Raw genomic sequence first — 21,855 nt, forward strand, 5'->3', positions numbered from 1 at the left:
ACTTGCTGTTGTATTGCATATTCCATTTCATTTGTCAAACAAGCATTTTCCAGAGTGCCTTTAACCTGTCCAAATATTTACACATTCTACACTGAGATTCAGATATAGTCTCCACCAAATAAGTTGCAATATATACATGGCATGCATGAGTATATTATATAAGATGTGTCTTAAAATCAAATATATTAACTTTGCACCACATTCTTCCGTTCATATTCTGAACATGTTTCATATTAAAATATTGAAATGCTGCCTGAAATAAAAATTGTTTGAAGATTTTCTAAAACGACTCTATGCTAATGCATAGAGCTATTTTTAAACATTCAACTAATGTGGTTCAACAAATAATTTAAAATTAAAGTTTCAGTGTAAAAATTGTATTGTTGCTTTCTGAAATTCGAATAACAAAATTATCCAGTAAACTTTTTTTTTCTAAACTATCGTTTGATCGCTGATTTTTGTGTTTGGTCAATGAAAACAATTTGGCTTGTTCAGGAACATCCCCCATTAATTATATTGTTTTCATGAAATCACTGAAGAAATGCAGTTGCAAAGTGAGTTAATTATAAAATTAAAAAAAAAATTAAACACAACAAAGAAATCATATCCCAGGAGACTTCGGGATCCATTAGAAAAATGCTAAACTGCCTTTTCGAACAGAAATTTGAAAGAATTTCGAGGGGAACAAATGCATTTTTGCAAAGAGATATTGTGCTTCTTGGCGCTGGGGAAATATTCCTGCAGATGGATTGAATGTTGCCGATTCCCTGTTCGCCAAACCTTTGTCCCAGGTTTATCTATGAATTGACTGACTCTTTCCTTCCCTTAGAAAAGGGATCCTTAGCTTGCACACATGTACCTGAATCCGTGTGCTAACCTTTACATACAAAGTTACCTATGAGGTCGGTGCTAAATAATATCTAATATTTTCTTTGCCATGAAGCAGCGTTAAGAGGATGCGGGCGGTAACGCTTGGTTGCTGTTATTCTAAGTGTCAAGGAGGCACATGCTAGATTAGGCAAACCAAAAACCCATGGTTTTGAGGTCGGAGGGAAACTATCTGCTGAAGTGGCTTTTAGGCACAATATGAAGGTTTGGGTTATATTTTGGCAACTTTAAGGACCCCTGATGCTTCTTCCAACAAATTTTGGTCAGGGAAAAAAACAAACAAACAGAGGATGGTGAATATTTTAAACAAATTAAATCGTTCTTTTATCTTTTTATCTAATAGTGTTAAAGAGTATGCCATAAAACCGATTTTCTAAAAAAAATAAAAATAAAAAAAAAGGCAACAATGATTCTCCCTCATCAGATGTTAGGAATGGTTTATATTTCATACAAATCAAGGATCGAATAACTAAAATATCAGGTCTGGGAAACCTCAAGCAATGAAGTTTAATTACTTTTAAATGTATGTAAAGTCTTAGTTTGACAGGAATGTATATCCTAAATTGTGCATGAGGACGGGGATTTGAAATAAATAAATACATACATATATATATACATACACATATATATATATATATATACATACACACACACACATATATATATATATATATATATATATATATAGCATCTCCACAGAATATTCTCCCTCTGAATTCGTTTCCTCTTTCCCTAGAAATGTCGCCTAATCTTCTGTGGGTGGCAGGGTCCCTACCCTCGCTGTGAAAGAAGGGGGGCCCCTTACCCTCTTGGTATTCCCCCGGTGCAGAATCCCTCGCCTCCTGGGATATTTTCGCGGTAGGGGAGAAGGCGCCTTTCCCCTTAGGATATTCCTTTGTTTGACTGGCAGGTTCCTTTCCCAGGTCATTTTTCTTTGAGGGCGGCTGTAATATGTTAATTTCTCATTTTCTAAAACCCATAGAAACGTTAGCTTTACTTACCGATATCTTTTGTCGTCCACTGGTACAAAATCCATTAATAGCATGTAATCAGCCATGGGATCCATCCCAAATATCTTCACCTGGAAGGTAGGGAACATGCGCCTGAAAAGGAAACGAATGTCAGACTTGGAATTACAGAATTACTTTCTCCTAAAGCATGGAGTTTAATCTCTCCGGTCCCTTTCAAATCATGGCATTTTCAGTCATGTTATGATACAAATGCGGATGCAAAATAGAGATGTAGATCGATAGAGATAGAAATCTATTTTTTTTTTTGGAACTGGCAAAAGAAGAATCAGGGATACAAAAAAAAAAAAAAAAAAGAACAAAAAGTCTCTAAAGAAGGAAATGTACTTCTCCAGTTCAGAGGGTCCCAGGTCCCAGAACAAAATATTTGAAAAAATATTTTGCTAAATGTCAAATAATTTTCTCGGGTTTGGAATTAAAAATTAGGCTTAAAATCATTTAGAGGACATAATATCTGAAGAGTGAGCAATATGCTAGTTCAGACTGCATAACGGTTATGCATTTTCATTGTTATAGGAGTAAACATTGCAATTGCATGTTCTATTTATCAATTGTTCATTGCACGTTTTAACAGTTGATATTAAATGTAAATATAAATAAAATGACTGAGCATTAAAAAAAGACAGAGTGCCAAAACTATTTTTAAAAGACAATAGGCAGTGGTAAGAAGAATCACCTAAGTGCTGGATCTGGGATTCGTTAAAAAAAACAAAAAACAAAGCAAAAAAAAAAACAACTTTTATTCTCTTCTCAGACAAAAAAACAAACAAACCCAACGCGTGGGGGTGGTATTAATAGGGTTTCCGAGAAAATGGCGCATAGTTAGGCCCAGTCTATCAGATCGCTTGATGGGCTGATCCTTATTGCGCTCTTATCTTTCTTGCCTGCTATGGTAGCATTTCTGTTTGCATGTGTGCAAGCTGACTTTCCACCTCAAGTGCTACAGTAAATTATTTTCCTCTAAACCGTTTGTGTGATGTTGAAAGGTTTTTTTTTTTAACTTCAAAGGTGGTCTTCCTGTTAACAAATTACCACTTGGTGATTTCCCTCTCAAACTGGTGGAAATACGTTTAGAAAGCTAAAATGTACAATTTACAACTGCACTTCTCCTCATGCCTTTTTGTTTAATTTGCTGGTGATTGAAGGATCCTGTTTCCCAGAACGAGAGACCGTAAACGAGGAGAAGGAGAAAGGGCACTGGAAAACAGGCAGAGACTGAATTCTTGAAGATGAAAAGCCAAACCTAAGATATTAACAATCCAGTGACTAAATATTTATCTTAATACAACTTTATACAATGTGCCAGGCTCTCTTAATACCCCGAAGCTAAGCAATTGTTATCCTAAATGAGATTTATAATATCATGGCTCATTTAACAACAATTATGGAGGCCTCTCGAGTTCTTTCATTAGACGGCTCAGAGCCTTGTGCAGGTCCTGTCCCCAGGATCTTAACCTGAAGACCGAGCAAGGCCGGCGGAGGACTCGCTCAACCTCTCCCACTCTGTCTAACGTTAAAGTAGGGGGTGGACAGGACGGTGTGAGGTCTGCGTCCCTGGGTCTCATTGAAGTGACAGCTCTGACCGCCACTGTCACCTTCACAATGGCAGGGGAGAGAGGGCAAGGCAGCGATAAACACACACCCAAGTGCTCCAAACACGGCTTAGCGGGAGGGAAGGTAACGGATCGTCCCCACTTGACCAAACGCACAGTCACAAGGTCAGCTATGCTCTCTTTTTTTTTATTTTTTTTTTATTATATTTAATAAATTGTTAGATCAGAGAGTCCCAAGGCTCGTCCCAATAACTAAAGAGCTTTGTAACACTGCATCAGCTTCTGTGCAGCGCCCGCTTGGTTTATTGCCCCGCTAGCTGCCCTCTGATGGAGCAAGTGAGCCGCAATTCACAAATGATTAAATATCTATGCAAGTAAACCTCATTCAGGGTGTACCTTCAGCCCCAAGGAGATTCCTGCTTCTATAAAAATTCTTCACAGAATGGAAAATACCCATACAAAAATACTTTTTATTTTTACTAAGATGGGGTTTGTATACAGGGAACTAAACATATCACAGACTTTTGCACTAATCTTGTTGCATTTTTTTCAGGTTTTTAGCTTTCTGACACCGCATGTACATCCCAAATCTGACAAAAAAAAAAAAATCATCGGTGGCTCATTCCCTAGCCTTCAGCAGCACGGTGACTCGTACAAACATCGGTCTGTTTTCCTTACATTATGGGTTATTTTCAATATTTTAATAAGGGGCCGGAACAAACTGGAGAAGGAGTGCGCGTTAGATATCCGCTCTGCCGAAAACAGGAATTGATCATGGAGCGTTTGCACAAAGACAAGGCTGCATTTCTCTCGGTTATTCTGATCTGTACATAAAATCCCGCCGGTTAACAGAACACGAGGATAATCTCCCCTAGTTTTGAGGCGTGGGCCTTGCATCCGATTTTTTATACCGGAGCGATTGAGAAGGAATCGGGCCCCTCTGGCACTGAGCCTTGGCTGAGTCCTGCTGGGTTCTCGCCTCCTCTTTGCCCAGATCGCTTGCTGACCAGGCTGCAGTCCCTTCTCTCTCTCTCTTTCCCTCTCTTTTTTTTTTTTTTTTTGATAGGGCAAAGCTTCTCCCGTGGCGAGGAAGCTGTGGGGTTGTTTCTCCGAGGACTCTCCGGCACTTCAGCCTCACAGAGGCGAAGACAAACAAATCCTCCCAACAACAGGGCCGCAGGATCACTCCTCATCATTTATTTTATTTATTTATAACTTTTATATACCGACATTCTTGCATTAAATGCAAATCATGCCGGTTTACAGTTTACATCCTTTGCTATTCTCCCTGACGGACAAGCTTGCCTGGCAAAAACAATCAGCATTAAAAGCCCAATACAGCTTTATTTTATGTACTTTTGCCGTCTGTGCAGCATGGGGCAAAGTCCCATAATCCGCAATAATGATCTGATTGAGCCTCTAATCTAGCAAGCGACTTCGCTTTCTGACAAGGGACTTGAGTTATGGGACTGTATTTTTTTTTCTCCCTGAGATTTGTCCATTGACTGAGAGCAAATCTCTGGCAAACAGCTGTAGCCTTGTGCGCTTTAATACCAACCGGAGGCCCGGACAAAGGTCCTGGCTACGCGCGTACAAATTGTGCACAAACTCAGGGCCCGGCATCCTTCTGCTGCTAAAGTGTTTGCAGATTCTTAATCCGACCCCTACTACCAGGCCTCCTGGAGATGTTTAAATGACGCTTTCAAGCAACAGGAGCCCGTGATAAATCCCAGCTATAAAAACATTTCAGACGGAATCCGGGAATCGTTCACATTCGCGAAACAACCAAGGAGGAGCGCGCGCAGCTCCCCGGCAGCGGTTCTGTAGCTGAGTTTACTACAAATGTAAGGACTTTGACTTAGATCTGCAATACATTTCGGCTGCATCGGGGAGTTATGTAGAGTCCGTTTCACACACCCCCTCTGCCTCTTGCAATGAGTCTCTGGTGCTAGACAGAAGAATTAAATTAGGGTGGAATAGGGAGGAGCGCGCCCCCAAAAGCCGAAGCTCCCCGTCCCTATCCCCTGCTTTCCCATTTCTGTTTCAAAGAAGCGCCGGGCTCCGTAACTTGCAATAAGATTTCCTCTCCTCAGCGGTGCGGGGCCCTGGAAAAGCCGGAGGAAGTGGCGCAGGTGAACACGGAGCAAAGGTCCTGGGCCCTTTCTGCATTCCCTTTATTATTGCTGTTTGTGCTCCTCCGCGAGGCTTCTTTCTCGCAACTTGGAAAACGGGGGTCGTCTTCGTTTTGACTGGAGGGAGTCGACGGCAAGTCCTCGCTGCTTTTCAAAGCCACAGCAGGTGGGAGGAGAGCAGGGACTTGGATACCGAGGACCATTAACCGGTGGCCTGGCCCAGGCGCTAGCCAAGGGCGCCCGTAGCGGACAGGTTACAGGGGCAACTCTGCACGTGCTCCAGGCTGCGGCGCGCGCCCTCGTCCTTCTGCAAGATGTATCTATAGGGTTACTGAGCAGCCTTAAGTCGGGACACCCTATTGTATTAATTGCGGTTCCTACAAACTCAGCAACTTGTCAGCATTTTTTGCTGAGCTGGTAACTCATTTTACCCGGGGTTTTTACTTTCCAAACTCATTCTCTCTTTTCCTGATTTAAATTTACTTTCTTTTCTTCTTCTCTGCTGTATTTTGCAGCCTGAGATCTTCTCTGCTGCTCCATATAACGCAAGAAATGTAAGGATAAGCAGAGCCTTCTTTGTGTACTCAAGTCCTTGACAAGGAGGCACATTAAACTGCTTAGAATTAGGACCTCACCAAGTTTATGTCCCCTATGAAATCGGCTCCTAGGCAAAAAGTGGACATATGATAAGATTTGGGATTTTTCTTCCCATGTATATGAATTTTGTAATTTTAGATGCAATTTAAAAATTCCAAGAGAAAATTAAAAAGTGCCGTGGAGCATAAACGATTCATTAGCCTCTGAATGATTCCTTCTTATGTTTCCAGAAAAAAAAACAACCCACAGAGTACAAAGAAGAAATCGCATTTTTTTTGTGCACGGTCAGTATTTAAACACTTTAAAATGTGGATTAAAAGCTCTTATCTAGTGGAATAAAATTCAGCTGTCCTGGTTGTATTTTTTACAAACGCATAATAAACGGACCCTTCTTAAAAACCTAGTAGGTGAATCTTTTCTTTTTCTATTTTTCTGATAAACCGTAATTTAGGATTCCGATACTTTTGCAGTAGAGATCGGCCTATTCGTGAAATCACAGATCACCCAGAGCTCCAGAAACCTGAAGTCGCCGCTTTTAAAGAAAGGGCAGAAAAGGTTTCCTGGCAGACGGAAAGAGAGGGAGCAGGCAGCCCTCGGCGTCTGCGGGGTCCGAAAAGAAGCTGCGATTTGGGCAGAAGCTACAACTTCATATAAAATGTAAAAAAAACCCCAAAAACCCCAATCTCGGAAGGTAGGGAAACCAAAGCACGTGTGTGAGTAGGAGCGAGGCAGGTTCTGAAAGCTTCGGACCCAGTCTATACGGATTTTGGATCCGCTCGGTTAGATGCTATGTGTGTTTTTCGTTTTCAAGGGAAAAAGGGAGCCCAGAAAACAGGCTTGTGCTTGAATCTCTCTCTTTGGGACTGACCCGATTCCGTGATTTTAGGGAGAGCTCAGGATCCCCCCCCCCCCCAGTAATAATAATTCTGCCAACAGTAAAGCTGTGAGCAAAACTCTCCCAAGTCCCCGGAAGCCGAAGGCAAGGACAAGGAAGCCAAGGGTTTTTTTTTTTTTTAGCCGAAATCCCTGCTTCAGCCAACGCTGACAGATCCTGCGCGGCGAAAAGTGACCCCCGGCCCTGGCTGGAAAGGACTCCCGGCCGCACACTGTCCGGGGAAACCCCCGTCTCCCCCCCCCCAGAATAAGAGCGATAGGGAGAAAGATGGCGCCTTGAGAGGAATCAGGGAGTGCGAGGGAGAGGAGGAGGAGGAGGAGGAGAGGTGTCAGGAGGAAGGGCTGAGGGGGGCTCTCCAGGCTGCATACTGTACCTTCCAGCCTTGGTGACGATCATCTCCGTGCCTAACTGGTTAAACTCATCCCACAGCGCCTTCATCTCCAGCTGCACCGTGATGTTGGCCACCTTGGGGTTCTTCTTCACCGGGGCTTTGCTGCCGCCGCCGCCGCCGCCTCCCGAGGTGGACGAGGAGGAGCAGCCCGCGGAGGAGGCAGTGCTCTCGGGCTCCGGGCCGGGGTTGGAGCCCGGGCCGAAGGCGTAGCCGTGCTGGGCGGCCGAGCAGGGCTCGTAGTGCGGCTCATGCTGGCTGTAAGGGTCCCCGGGGGAGGGGGAGAGGTGGTAGCCCCCCGAAGCGTTCAGGCTACTCAAGCTGTTGGCCGTGAAAGCTGCAACATCGCAAAAGTGGGAGAGCTGCGTGAGCCAAGGGCTGGAAATGGCTGAAATCATTCCAGAGAGGAGAGACAAAAACGAAAAGAAAAGCAAGAGAGGTTTTAGTGCAAGCGTCCTCCTCGGCGGCGCCCCACCTTCCGCCTGCGGTTCCCTCAGCGGGGGCGCATTGCCCCCCTCTCGGTGCCCGAGCCCTCGGCCGGGGGGGGGGGGGCTTGGATCGGCGTCTCCCGGCGGGGAGGGAGGGGGGGGACGGGACGGGACAGCGCTGGAGCTGAGCCCGGCGCCTGCTCCTCCTGCTCCTCCCGCTCCTGCCTCTGTGCTGCGCTGCCGCTCTCTGCACAGCCCCCAGCGCCCGGGCTCCCTCTTATCTCCTGCGCAGGCAGGGCCTGGGCTTCTGGCCTCTGGCCCTGGCAGGTAGAGGCGCCTTTCCTCGCCTCTGGGACTACTCGAGCCCCACCGTGGCTTGATTGACAGCAAAGTGCGCCTTTTAACCGGGGGGGGGGGGGGGAGGGGGTGTCCTTCCTTCCTCCCAACACCCACTTTCCACTTAAACGGGAAGGCGTTGCCCATTCCACCCTCTCTTCCCCTCCCCGCCACATTGTGCAAACAATAGAAAAACGTCCTTGCACCCCTGGAGCTGCGTCCACAGCAAAGCCCCCAGGTCTTCTTAACTAGAAGCGGGGTCCCAGCGTCCTCCCCTCGCCTTCAGCAGGTTATTCCCAGCACCTTGAACCCTGTGCTTCCTAGAAACTGCCGCCCAGAGCCCTGCACTGAGGAGTCAGGGATACATTATTGCCCCTGAAACCTTTCCATCGCTCTGCTTTTATTGCTGTGGGGGGAGATTTCCTGTTTGGGGGACAGATTTTACTGCGTGAGCTAATTCCCATGGTAAGGGGCAAAAATGCTAATTGCATTTTGTTTGGGTGGTTTGGGTTGGTTTTTTTTGTTTGGTTTTAATGTTATTGCATTGATAGTTGTATGGTGATGGTGATATAGAGCTTGCTATAGCAATTCCCTGACATTAGTTACTGGGTTATTGCTTTACAACGACTGAGAGCGCTTTTAGTAAAACCGGATCCCAGAAGGGTGCATGGATCCAGGAAGGCGTTCCTTGAGCTGTCCCCCCTTCATGTCTGAGGGTAAATTTAAGGGTTTATTACAAATATTATTCCGGGGTCTGCCCTCCTCTTTATAGATTGGGCAGTGATGGACTTTTACTTAACATTTTCAAGAACGCCGTTTTTTCTTCGCTATTTGAAAGGTTTTTATATTAAACTTTTGACGGTTTAGGAACTCATTTACTTTTTAAATCGGAAATTAACCGGAAGAAAGCTCTCACTTTTGAATATGATTTCATAGCCTCTAATTTGTGTTTCTTGATCTCTCCAGGATTTAAACAGTATGAGTTTTCTCCCTACGCCTCGTCTCATTATAGCCATTCAATTTTCTTTTTTTTGTTAATGACATAAATCCTGGTTTCTAGATCTGAAGCACCACTCAGAAATAGTAATATTCCAATAATATTTTGTATTTTCGTACTGACTCTTATTTTTCAATTTTGGCAAGTTTGGGGGTTGAAAATAATTTCCTTTGATAAGCAACAATAAAACACCGTATTGGCATTAGTTCTATAGTCATACAATTCACTCTGTACCCGATTTCAGGGTGATGGGTTGGACAGCATAAATAATACTTTTATTATCCATTCCTTCCTAGGCTGATTTTTATATCGAGACTATTCTGAGCTGTTTCACTGTATTATTATTTTTATTCCTTTTTGAGACTGAAACTATCTTTTTACGTGCTGGATATTAATTCATTCCCCTGGAAATTCACTAAAGTCACATCGTTGGTGTCCCCTTCCCCCAACTTTTTTTTTTTACATTATGCCTTCATTTTGTTGGCAGCTTGATAACAGATTTCAAAAGAGCGTTTTCCTACCCTATTTGTTCCCGGAGATCTTCTGAAAAAGGCATTTCTAACCAGCATGCTTGTTTTAGGGTTATTCATTTACACGAGGTTCCTGCTGTATGGCAGATCAGTGCCCGGAAAGATTCATGTCATTTGGCGGGGCTTGCGTTTAGGGGAAGGATGAGGTCTCCTAATGGGTTAATACGCGGCGCAGGAAGCCTGCTGCAAACGAATGGATTCGTCCCCGCACTGCAGGTGCGCACTCACCCTCCATGTCCCTGGTCACTGCGCTGAAATGCATCTCCAAGCGGCTGGAGGCCAGGGTCCAGGCTCTGCTCAGGCCACCGCCGGGCTGCCCACGCTCTTCCTTGCCTGCTCCTTCTGCGGCTGAAATCAGAGAGGCGATACTGAAAGCATTTGCCTTAGGAGACAGAGGACTCCTTTCGTCCATAAGGGTAGAAGAAACTTCAGCAGCAACCCCCCCTCCCCCACCCTCTCCCCCTCCTCCCCAATGCTCCCCTGTTCTCGGGGTTGGGTTTTTTGTGGGTTTTTTTGCTTCCCTACCACAACATCCAGTTGAAAATAAGTTGCAACCAGAGTAGCTGAAGCCAACCACAACTTGTAAAGTCTTCAAAGATCGGGTGGGTGGAGAACAAGTTTGTGGAAGGTTTTGTTTTGGTTTTTTTTTCGTGAAACGTGCCTTTGGTGGATCCTTTTGTGCGATTCCAAGAGAAGGAGAAACCCCAGAGGATTTCCAAGCAAAGATCAGCCAATGCAGCGCTCTGGGCACCGGAAAAAAAGCCTGCTCCCCTGCCAGGAGCGCTGGGACAGTTTTCTGCCCCTTTGCCTAGGGCTTTCTGGTTTATTTATTTGTATTCTGGTCCCGGCCAGTTGCTCCCTTGAAGGCTCGCTCCCTTACTGAGGCACTGCGGTGATGTCAGCCCGGGGGTCGCCTGTAGGCGAGAGCAGAGCAAAGTGTGCAACAAGCCAGAGAGCGCCCGCCTCCTGCACAGCTTCCCCCGACCTCACTCTGAAGTCCCCAGCCAAGTCTGAATTCATTAGGGGGAGCAAACGGAAACACAGGTCAACAAACAACAAAGAGCAGATGCCTTTTTTTTTTTTTTTTTTTTTTTAATTGATCTAACTTCGTACATTTCTTGAGCAGCTTTTGGGGGTTAGCGCTCCCTTCCTCAGGTCCGAGCAGGTCAGAGCACAAGGTGACATTTGCCAGAAAACGCAGAATACACATTACGAGGGTGGTGTGAATGAGGGGGGAAGGGGGTGTTAGGGTAAGAATTCTCCTTCCTTCACACCCACACTATTCTCTGGCAATGTCACCTGCTTATTCTGTTTGAACCTGAGGAAGAGAAGAAATGTATTAAGTTGGTCCACAGAAAAGGTATCACCTTTCTTGTTTTGTTTGTGCGTTCAAGGGCACTAAGGCAGCCGCTTTATCCGGGAAAAAGAAGGATATCCTGAGATATCTCGGGTGGAAGGAGCTGGAATACATAGTGCCATTAAGTACAGCTACATAACTTAGTTTCGTTTAAAGAAAACCATCCATAAATTCAACCTTTAAGCTATCAATGTCTGGATCATTAGAGAGGGAGAGGTGGGGGGAGGGGCGAAGAATAGTCAATCAATCTGTGAATTATTTATTTTGTCTTTCTGTAGGACTACAGAAAGCTTTGCATGCAGTATCATATGAAGAAAGCTGGCAATAGTGTTAAGCAGAATTTTTTTTTTCCGATTAAACTAAATTTCTTGCTCGTTTTTAGTGGGCGAATGAGTAGACTTTGCTGCGGAAAAAAAAATGTCTTTCGCGCAAAAATGTCTTGAAATGAATTTCATTAACAGAGGATTATAAAATGAACTGTAGCCTTCTCAAATTACCGTAGGCAGAGGGTTTCCACTGGAATTTGGGAGGGGTGACAACTTTTAGGTTTAAGTCCATATCTGCTGCATTACTGGAAGGAAAGAGCGGACAGAGCTAGAAAAGCCCTGGGTGATGCATCTTAAGCATAACTTCCATATCAGACAAGACATTTTACACAGCACGCCAGAAATTACATTGGTATTTAGCTAAGGTCAGGTGTATATATATTTAGATTTTAGGGAGATTATTGTTTAATTTCGGTTCTGCTTCTGTCCTTTTTTTTCTATGAAACCTTGCGCGGTATTGTAAAAGCAGACTTAAGTTAGGGTCTTGCCCTGGAATATAACAGGTACTATGCATGGGGATCTGAGCGGAGCAGTCTCCTCACATAAAATTAAAACGAATTATCCAGAAGCGAATTATTGATTCATATGTAATAGTTCATTGATATTCAAACCGAAAAGAGCGACAAGTTGCTTCTGTTTATTTTTCAAAATCTCTCCCCCCAGGCACAGTACAGAAAGCGTCTAAGACAAGAGGCCTTATGTCTGACGTGTCTTCCCTATATATTAAAGGTTTTGCTGCAGCTTTACCAGCACGGATGTAAAATCAAAGGGCTGACATCCTTCTGGACAAATTATAGAGCTTAAAGCAATGGGAAGCCACTTGGCATTAAGATGATCAAGTTAAGGCAGCTGAAGGTGAATTAATAAAGTGGTTTCTGAGTGGTTTAGCTGCGGCCAGTACCCAGAGGTAAGGGGCAATCACAAATTGCAGACCTCAGGACTTTGGCTCGGCTGGCTCCCTTTCGGTCTGCTGAAAATATTTCATTTTTAGAAAGGAGTTTCTACAACACCAATAGGAAAGTGTAATTCAAGGTGCGCTGCCTACAGTGCCTAGTGGATGTGTTCCGAGTGCCATGGAAACGAATTGCCTACCGCTCTGGAGCAATGATAACGTCATAACGAAAAGCTTAAGGCCAGTTTCGTTGAGGAAGTGAAGTAAAGTAGCTAACAGTTTATGCGGTGCTTTAAAAGCTACATTACTTAATTCCTTCAAGCTACAGACGTGGGTTCTTGAGCCATATAAATAATACAAATGGAAGGTAAATACCTGCTTTGGCCACGTTATGTCTCGCGGAAAAGGCTTGCATGTAGGAGGAGTTTTCCTGCGCTTGCAAAACGAGAGGAAACCTGCGAGAGCGCCCGCAAGCCTTCTCTGCTCTGCCTCCGGGCCGCCCGTTTCTCTTGTACCAGCTCCTAAGAGCACAACAGGGGCGCGTTACAGATACATATGCAGGCCTCAGTGAAAAGAGGACGAAAATAGCCCCTGGTGCCAGGAACCAAATCCGTCTCCCGATTGTTGCAAAGATCTGCTAGCAGGAATATACATTTCTGGAAAACAAATCTAGAATCTCGGCCCATTTCTCGGTAAAATTAGCGGAGGTTTCCGCTCTGCAATATCAAACTAGCCGTGAGAATGAGATCCTCAAAGGAAACGTCTAATTCCTGTAGGAGAGAATGCCATTATATATGTTAGTAAATGCACTAGAACCATATATTTATATATATCTTGCTTTTGATTCATTTGGTAAACCGAAGATTCCTCTTAGACAAACAGAGCAGGAAGTCTCCAGACTAATTCCTCTCTGCCGTGCACCCAGAGACCCGCTACTTACCCATTACAACTCCGAGTGCGTATCTGGAGAGCATTCATTCTCCAAGCCTTGCTCTGAAACCTCTGCTGCCCTCGGAAGTGATTAAAGCAATAATGAAATGTAAGAAAGTAACTGCCTTTAGCAAAGCCCAGGAGGAGGAAAGCCATAAAACAATCCGCAAGTCTAACACTTTCCCTGAAGATTTACAGTGTGTATATATATACGGGGCGAACTTCCTATAAATCATAACAGTTTTGCTCCTGCACCTCGATATAATCCTCTAATCCGAGCCATTCCTTCACGGGGCTCTGAGAATTAGAACAAACTATTGCTTTAACGTTTTCAAGACTTTGTATGCAGCCAGTGACATTCAAAATATAACAGTTCTCAGAATATAAATCTGAAATTAAACAAAACTTCCTATTTTAGTGAAAGCCTTTACCTCTGTTTCTTCTAATTTCATCAGGGAGAGCATACATTTTCTTTCCCTATGATATGTTGCTCTGTTTTATAGGGCTACCTCTAGAAAAAAATAATTTATTCCTTTGTATCTACAACCTCAATAATAAAAACTCAGCTGGGACCGAGAATCCCCTTCCAAATACGAGCAAGAGACCATTAACCTCTAAACATTTTAACACAAATATTGTTAAACATACATATACATTTATTATTTTGAGCACATGAATTGGAAGTAAAAGATATCAGAGGAGAAGGAGAGGGATGGGGCTGAGATATTGAAAAGGAGCACAGATCTTAAATTAAAAACTGTTTAGGCGAAGCATCTTTCTTAAAGTTAAAATACTTTTTTTTCCAGAAAGCAAGAGTTATGATAGCAACATAGTCTGTTTTCATTTCATAATGAATTATGATCAGGGGTTCAAAAGAGGATTGGACAAGTTCCTGAAGGAAAAGTCCATAAACAGTTATCAGCCAGGTAGACTTGGGAAAGCCGGCGCTTACCCCTAGAAGAGAAATACAGGAAACAGATCAACTATTGGGGATCTGCCCGGTTCTTGTAATCCAGACTGGCCATTGTCAGAGACAGGATGCTGGGCTCGATGGACCTCGGTCTAATCCTGCATGGTCTTATCTTATGCTCCTATTACACTAATTAAATGCACAGAAATAAAAACAAATACAAAAACAGAGAGCAGCCCGTGCCAGATAAGGTGATACTTTTTTAAACTGGACTAATTTAATACATTTTAAATACGTATTTTTTTTTTGTTAACCTTTATTTCTGTGCATTGAAGTGGACCAGCAAGGCAACCACACTGCTAATTAAAAGAACACTGGAAAAGTTGTGAAAAGATGTTATTAAGGTTATAAATGTAATTATTAGTGTCTATGATTCCGGGTTCAGGTGCGTTCCTCCTTTGGAGGGTTGGGAAGGAAGCAGATAAGGAGGACATAATGATGCATGTTTCATTCGTGTCCTGTACCTGCTGATACAAAGCCCCCTAGATCCTGAGCACATCGGAAGTGTCCCGTGTAAATAGCCAGGTGATAAAAGACAGAGCTTGCACTCCAGTCAAACACGAAAGGAAAACTGACTTAAGAAATCTTAGGGAAACAGACTAACAACCTTAATTCATCCCGGACAAAAGAGTTCTCCTAAGGTAATGCTGATTGTGTTTGGGAATGCTTTCTCACACCAGGAAGCCTTTCTGACTATGCTATATGCAATAACTACACAAATATATTTCTGATTAATACATCCCTCTTACTTTCAGGTCCAGGATTTTAAAATAGATGTCTAAACTGACGTGTTGAAAAAAATATTGACATAATTAAGAAAGAGAAAGATAGGGCTGAAAAATAAGTCACTTATACAATAACAGATAAATATAACAGATCATACTTTCTTATATCTTATTGGTAAAGCTTAGCTTTCATCCTTCGAAAAACATTGCTGCCCTTTTCAGACTAGATTTAAGCAAGTTAACGGATATATTTGGTACTAGAAAGATGGTTGCAGCTTTTTATTTAATTGCAAAACAGAAAAACAACATTACACTTCAGTCACAGGGAGAACATTGATGATTCAGCCTTCTTCTGAATGCATTTGAGTTACAAACGCATTGGATAAAGCTTCTTTTGCAGGACTGGTCAATACAAAAAAAGAGAGACAGATTTAGGGGCTGATTTATTATAAATGTATGCCAGTTTTTGCTTCGGTACATCGATTTTGTGCCAGTGTTTTCTCCATTATTTTGTTAATTGGTAAATTTGGCACAAGTTTTGCACAGGAGCAAAACTGACAAAAACCACCCCTTGAATTGATTGTATTTCAAGCAAGCATCAAGCCAGTATAAATCATTAGCATAAATAGCTTATAAACTGAAGGGAAACAGGCGGAGACTCAGTATTGAATAGGCCTTTGGAGTCTTATCTGAACATCCTTGGGATCAGATGAACGGTTGCTGTATACATATCTTTCTAAGGAGAACGCCATAAGGAAAATCAGGACGTCATTTTGAAAAGGATGTTCTTATAAGCAAAATATTCCAAAAAAAACAAAATCGGAGCTCTTACACATAGTTTCCTTAAACATCCATTGCACATACAATACAAATCCTAAAAGAAGATGTCTTAATATTGCATTTTCTCCAAGTTCAAAGTATTAACAATACACGGAGGTATTGACCTGTTATTGCAAACTTAAGAACATAAAAAGTGCCAAGCTAGGTCCATGGAGCCCAGCATCCCGATAGATCCCGAACAGGAAAAGCCTATTCCATGCTGCTCCCTCCCAGGAGTAGGAAGTGGAGACACCCAACTCTGTCTGGCTAATTGTTGTTAATGGACCTGTCCTCCAGAGACTTAGCCAAACATTTTTTAAACTCTACTACTAGCTTTTAGCAAAACATTCCAGGGCTTGTGCGTTCCCTGAAAAATTACATTCTTAAATTCATTTTAAATCCTCTAGGAGTTAGTTTCATGGAAAGTCCCCTAGTATTTAAAAACGTAAATAACCAGTCTTTATTAACTTGTTCAGCCTTAGCCTTTCTTCAATATATATAAATGTTGTTGCAGTTCTCTGTACCTTTTCAAGTTCTGCTATATCTTTGTTTAGATAGTGTGACCAGAGCTACCCACAACACTGAGGGTGAGTTGGCAGCATGGATCCCTACAGAGACATTAATTATATTCCCAGTTTTGTTTTCTATTCATACCCAAACAATTCCTGCTATATTTGCTTATTTGGTCACTGCTGTGCATTGAGCTGCACCTTGCACTAAATTAACATTTAGGTTCCTATCAAAGAGATTGAGAGAATTGTACCACATATACATGAACGTTTTGTCGCTTTTAGGCCACTTAATCGTGCCCAAATTGTTCATAATGGAGATCAAAGTTTAACTCCACCTGCCTCCCCAACCCCCTTTCTTTCCAGGCATAGTGAAACCTTGTAGCCTATCCACTAGCATTTATCAAAATATACATGAAAAATGTTTGCAGCAGAACTAGATTTAATCTCCTGTACTGTTTTATACAATACCTCTGCTTTTCTTTACGGGTTTTTCTGCTTCAGTTTCTGTGAAAAAAAAATTGTATAATAAGTAGGCATGATCGTATATTAACACAGGACAGCAAAGATGCAAGTTATCCACACGTTCTCATTATATATATATATAATGTAACTAAAGGCGGATAAAATGTTTTTTTTTTTATCTGATGTGTTTTTCAAGTTCTGCCTGAAGCTTGATAATATGAACATGTTGTGCAAAATGCTTAAGAATGAAACTGCTAATACTTACTGCCCTGGTCGCCAGAGGCTGGGGCTTTCGCAGACTTAAACACTGGCACAGCAATCCTTTTATTTATACTGACCCCTGCTCAGCATGGAGTCTCGGATCCGTTTTCCACGCAGATATCTCTTATGCCAGCCACCCAACCACCACGCCCGGTATTTGCCCGGGACTCTTCTAAGGTCGTTGCCCTTCAGCCTTAAAGGGTGAAAGCATAGAAAACTCCCAGAAATTTGTTTTTTTTTTTTCACGGTTTTGCTTCCCTCCCTACAGGTGCTACAGAAACCGTTTGTGTCTGTATCAGCAGCAAAGCTCTCACAATGGTAAAAATCTTCCACCAGGGACACATTTCCTAGCTCTATAGTCTTCAATCGCTGCCTTTTTCCTTTCAGTCATTTCATTGAAAAAAAAAAACAAAAAAACCCCACAACAGAATCCATTGGAAATTTGGCCAGCAGTACAGACATTGTAACACTGGGAACTATTTGTATTATTGTTTCTCGCTATCCAGATCACTTCCTGTTTGCAGCTCCTCTGGCGCCTCTACTGTCTATACCCAGGTGCTTCGTTTTACTTTCCGTCCACACCGAGGTCAATCCACATTTGTCATCATGTGACACACAGACACACTCTCTCTTCTTCCAATAAATGTTTTGTATTAAGACTAACATCTGGTGCAGCAAAGTGACAAAAGCTACTCCATGTAGGATGTGTGCACCGAAACCAAAAAGGCGGCCAAACTCCCTGAAAAACTGCAGGGCGAAGAGCTCTCCGGAAAAAAAGACATAATGTTCAAAGTGTAATTTAAGAAAATACTGTTTGCACTAAGAATACCGAAGACGAGAAATTTTGCCATGTTTAAGTACATTTTTTTATTTTTATATTCAGATTATTCATTAATGATTTGTATACATTAAATATAAAAAGACAATTTACATTTCCGTACATTCATTATATAAATTATATTATACTATTATCTATTTATTACGTTTATTCAGGTACAAGAAAGTTATCCTTCCTTCATTCTATTTTCTTTCCTCTCTCTATCCCAATAGGACTTTCAGTATTAACAGTTGTAATCGCCCTCCCCACGCCCGGCTCCCAGTTATTCATTATTAGTCACGAGCTCGGATGAAGGATACGCATGTGCAAACATTATAGTTGAGAGTTAGTGCTTGACCCTTTAAGATTTTTTGTTGCTAGATCACTTTCATTCCAGAAGGCTTCCCTGTATCTCATCGGGGCCGTTCAGTGCCGGGGGCTGGACAAGATTCATATCCAGTCATTACAAGAAGAAAAATGTGTCACTTTAGGAAAAGGCCAGAGAGCAGAAAAGTTTCTAAATCAAGATTACCATGTTCTCCGGTGCGATTAGGACAGGGATGGCCAACTCCAGTGCGACAAACAGGCCAGGTTTTCAGGATATCCACGATGAATATACATGACATAGATTTGCATACAATGGAGTCAGAGCATGCAAATCGTTCTCATGCATATTCATCGTGGATATCCTGAAAACCTGGTCTGCTTGTGGCACTCCAGGACTGGAGTTGGCTATCACTGTATGAGGACGTCAGCACATATGCACAGATGAAAAAAGAGGGGAACAAGATATTTTGTCTTATACTCAGGGTGTATAAAACAAAAAATCTTTTTGTTTTTAAACCGAGTCAAATTTCTAATGCATCATTTTGAGTAGTTTTTAATGAATTTCACCATCTTTAAAATCATCATGTGGCCTCTCTCCGAGTGGTTATTGTTGCATTTATACCAATTAAAATGGAGGAAAGAACAAGCTTCGAATGACAAACAGAGCAGCAGCTCGGTTTACTAACATTTTTCAAGCAGTTGGCTTTCAACAACCAAAACACTTCTTGAAGTTGAAACAGAAACCATTAGAAAAGTGGAATGATGTTATTTCTGTCTGTTCTTCTGTCAGGGAGATTCTTCCTTCTATCTGGAAAAACATGCTTCCTTAATTCTAAGTCATGGGGGAGTCAAGTTTCGCCGACCTAAAATAATAACTTTGGAACCACACGGCACACAATGATGGTTTTTTACATTCCCATTCATGCATGCACACTAGACTTTTCTGCAAAGGTACGCCAAAGTGGAGTGTGGTAGAGAACAAACCACTGTGACGAATTCGGGAACAAAATCGAACAAGGTGTGTTTTGAGAAACCTGAAGAATGTAGCTCTTTGGCTGTTTCTCTAATCCTTGTCAAGAAGAAAACATAAACCTTGAGGAAACATAAATCGTTTCAAGGCACTGGTGCCCACAATTTGTACAATAAATATTTCTATATCGTATAAATGTTATTATCCAATCTCACAGAATTCACAGACTAGGCAGTAAAATATTTGCAGACGTTCATGATGATATGAGAGAGGTGGGAGAAGAGGGGGAGAGCTAATCTCAAGTTTGCCAGGTCTGATTCGCATCTATTGAGAGAATTTAACGAAAGAAAAGTCTGTATCTCTTAAAATATCAAGTCCTGTAATCGGATTTAGATTGAAGGTCCAATTACAATTGAAACCGCTCCAAAATTTTGCATTATTTATGGGCATAACCCTTTGCGCATGTGAATTACAAGAGGTGGACAATATTTTGTTTCTAGATTTATAAAACAATTTTAACCCTAAATTGGTTTAAAATATTTTTAACCAATTGCAGTAATTGTCTTTGTGGCACCCGCAGTTTCTATCAGAGCATTATCTATTTATCGTGGGGCGTATATACACTCAAGAACCAGAAACAGAGAGATAAGATACTTTCTCATTAAAGTGAATTTCGGTATGCAAAATTCGGGAAAGATTTACTTCTCAGTATCCTAGGTTCAAGCGATTGTGCGGTCGCAGAAGAAACCGCATAAATTAATTTGTCGCATATATACTGGATGGATATTGCATGGAATAAAATTCATGACTAAATAGTTATACTTGTCTAATTCAAATTGTCCTATTTTTCATTTATAAACTTGAATATATTATAAGAGATAATAATGTCTAATTCAAATTGTCCTAATTTTATTTATAAACTTGAATAAATTATAATAAAAGTTAAGTCATACCAGCAAATTGTAAGAGGAAATAGTTGCATAACAAATGAAGATTTGCTTTATTTAAATAGAAATTCCACTTAAAAGAGCTCTCTATTGCTATTAATTAACCACTGGCACAGACAATTAATGAAGAAGTATAGCTGAGCTGTTTAGGTATGTCTAGATAATGCCTTCTTTCCCAATGTGTTTAATACATTGATTGCGCTGCTCCTTTATATTGTTAGCAAATGTGATAATCCCATCATGCCGTGAATCGTTCGCTTTTTTTTTTTTTTTTTTTTTTTGCATTTTTCTCTACAGGCGTCTGAGGACCTTCACATTTTAGACAAAAACACACGAAGAGAACGACCAGGTTGGGTCTAGTGTGCTGTAGGCTGAGCTCTGGACAGCAGACCATGGCCATCGCGTGCCTGCTGTGTGATGGGAAAGAGACGGGAACGCACCGCCCAGGCGATGCTGGGAGCAGCTGAACTCTCAGACTTATCCTCTGTCCTGAACACTCAGACTCCAGATCCATTTAAAGCCGCAGATACTGTAGGGCAGGAGCACCTGTAGACAGCAGGCGTGCCCTGGTTTAAGCAAGACCTCCCCGGTAATTCGGCTCATCGGAAAGTTATTAAGTCTCTAGCCATGTACTATAGCGCTATTTCTGTATCGGGTGAGCACCCACAACAGTCACTCGACATTTTCATGGTTGGCTTCGTTTGCAAAAGCAAGCAGGGGAGGAAAGGCTCTAAGAAACAGCTTGAAATCTATTCCTTCTCTGCTTTCCTCCATATTTTGCCTTTTGTTATAGTTTTCCAGCATTCATGATTTCTTCAAGACCATTTTACCAACAATAAAAATTGAATTGCATTTCTGTTACTTAATGGATTAAGAATATTCTTCCAAGCAATCCTTGGCAGTTGTCAGCCTTCAGGCCCGAGGCAGGTTCGTGACTCCCTAGGCCATGCCGGTTCCGACTGAGCTAAAAGCCCAAGGGAGCAGGAAAAAAAGGACAAGTGGTAACTAATAGAAAGAAGCAGGTTGGTTTGGCGCAAGGTATTCCGTTACCTATCATTGGCTTTGGATAACTGGCGAAAATTAACCCTAAGCTCTGCAATATTTACTCACGCGTTACAGCTACAGGGGAAAGCTTTAAAATCCGCAAATGACTCGGGTTATTGGTATTTTGTTCTGACTGGATATGCTGAATCTATCAGACCTACCTGAGAAATAAAAGCAAATAATCTTTTAAAGAAGGAACTATTTTTAAGCAGTTAGCTGCAAATATCTTGTTGGAAAACAGTTTAAAAATGTCCAGGCTATACTGCAAACCTTTTGTTAATACATTCAGGTATATATATATATTTTTTTTACAAACAAACAAAACCCCCGACTAAAGCGAAGTTTGCGAACGTTAATGTCCGAATGTGTTTCCAATCGAGTTACTGCTGTTTGTTTCAATGTTGTAGTTAGCGTGCTGCTGTTCTATCTAAAACCACGTTATAGAAAAAAGAATAATACAAATCAATCTAGTTACATATCCATGAAATAATCCCGACGTGGGTGCGATGTTTGGAAAACAGTCTTAATATTCTTAAAGTTTAGGCTCGCATCTTGCAGAAAAATGCGAGCGCATTTCTCCTCACTTTGTTCAAATGATCATGGACTTTATAGAAGGACAAGCCTGGGAATATGGCGTCACTTTGTTGGACGTGTCGAGCAAGAAGGGGCCCCTGAGAGATCTTGGAGCCTTCTCTTCAGTAATGTAATGAAAGCAGTCTCCGGG

At 42.0% G+C, this 21,855-nt stretch overlaps 1 protein-coding gene across 6 annotated transcripts in view; it reads right to left on the reverse strand.

Annotated features, from left to right (window-relative positions):
* Positions 1-17,353, reverse strand: part of TBX1 (T-box transcription factor 1) — a 30,641-nt gene extending 13,288 nt beyond the window's left edge. The window contains exons 1-6 of one of the 6 annotated variants that reach the window (XM_029619998.1): positions 17,031-17,353; positions 16,772-16,807; positions 12,723-12,868; positions 10,001-10,120; positions 7,467-7,869; positions 1,890-1,991 (exon numbers count right to left, since the gene is read on the reverse strand). In XM_029619998.1, the coding sequence (XP_029475858.1) occupies positions 1,890-1,991; positions 7,467-7,869; positions 10,001-10,120; positions 12,723-12,762 (665 nt within the window). In that variant the 5' untranslated portion in view covers positions 12,763-12,868; positions 16,772-16,807; positions 17,031-17,353. Of the gene's footprint in view, positions 1-1,889; positions 1,992-7,466; positions 7,870-10,000; positions 10,197-10,297; positions 10,817-12,722; positions 15,892-16,771; positions 16,808-17,030 lie in introns of those variants that run through there. The other 5 variants (XM_029619997.1, XM_029620000.1, XM_029619999.1 and 2 more) reach the window with 5 other exon arrangements.
* Positions 17,354-21,855: the final 4,502 nt, after the last annotated feature.

Source organism: Rhinatrema bivittatum, chromosome 11 (genome assembly GCF_901001135.1).
Source record: "Rhinatrema bivittatum chromosome 11, aRhiBiv1.1, whole genome shotgun sequence".
NCBI classification, from domain to species: domain Eukaryota; kingdom Metazoa; phylum Chordata; class Amphibia; order Gymnophiona; family Rhinatrematidae; genus Rhinatrema; species Rhinatrema bivittatum.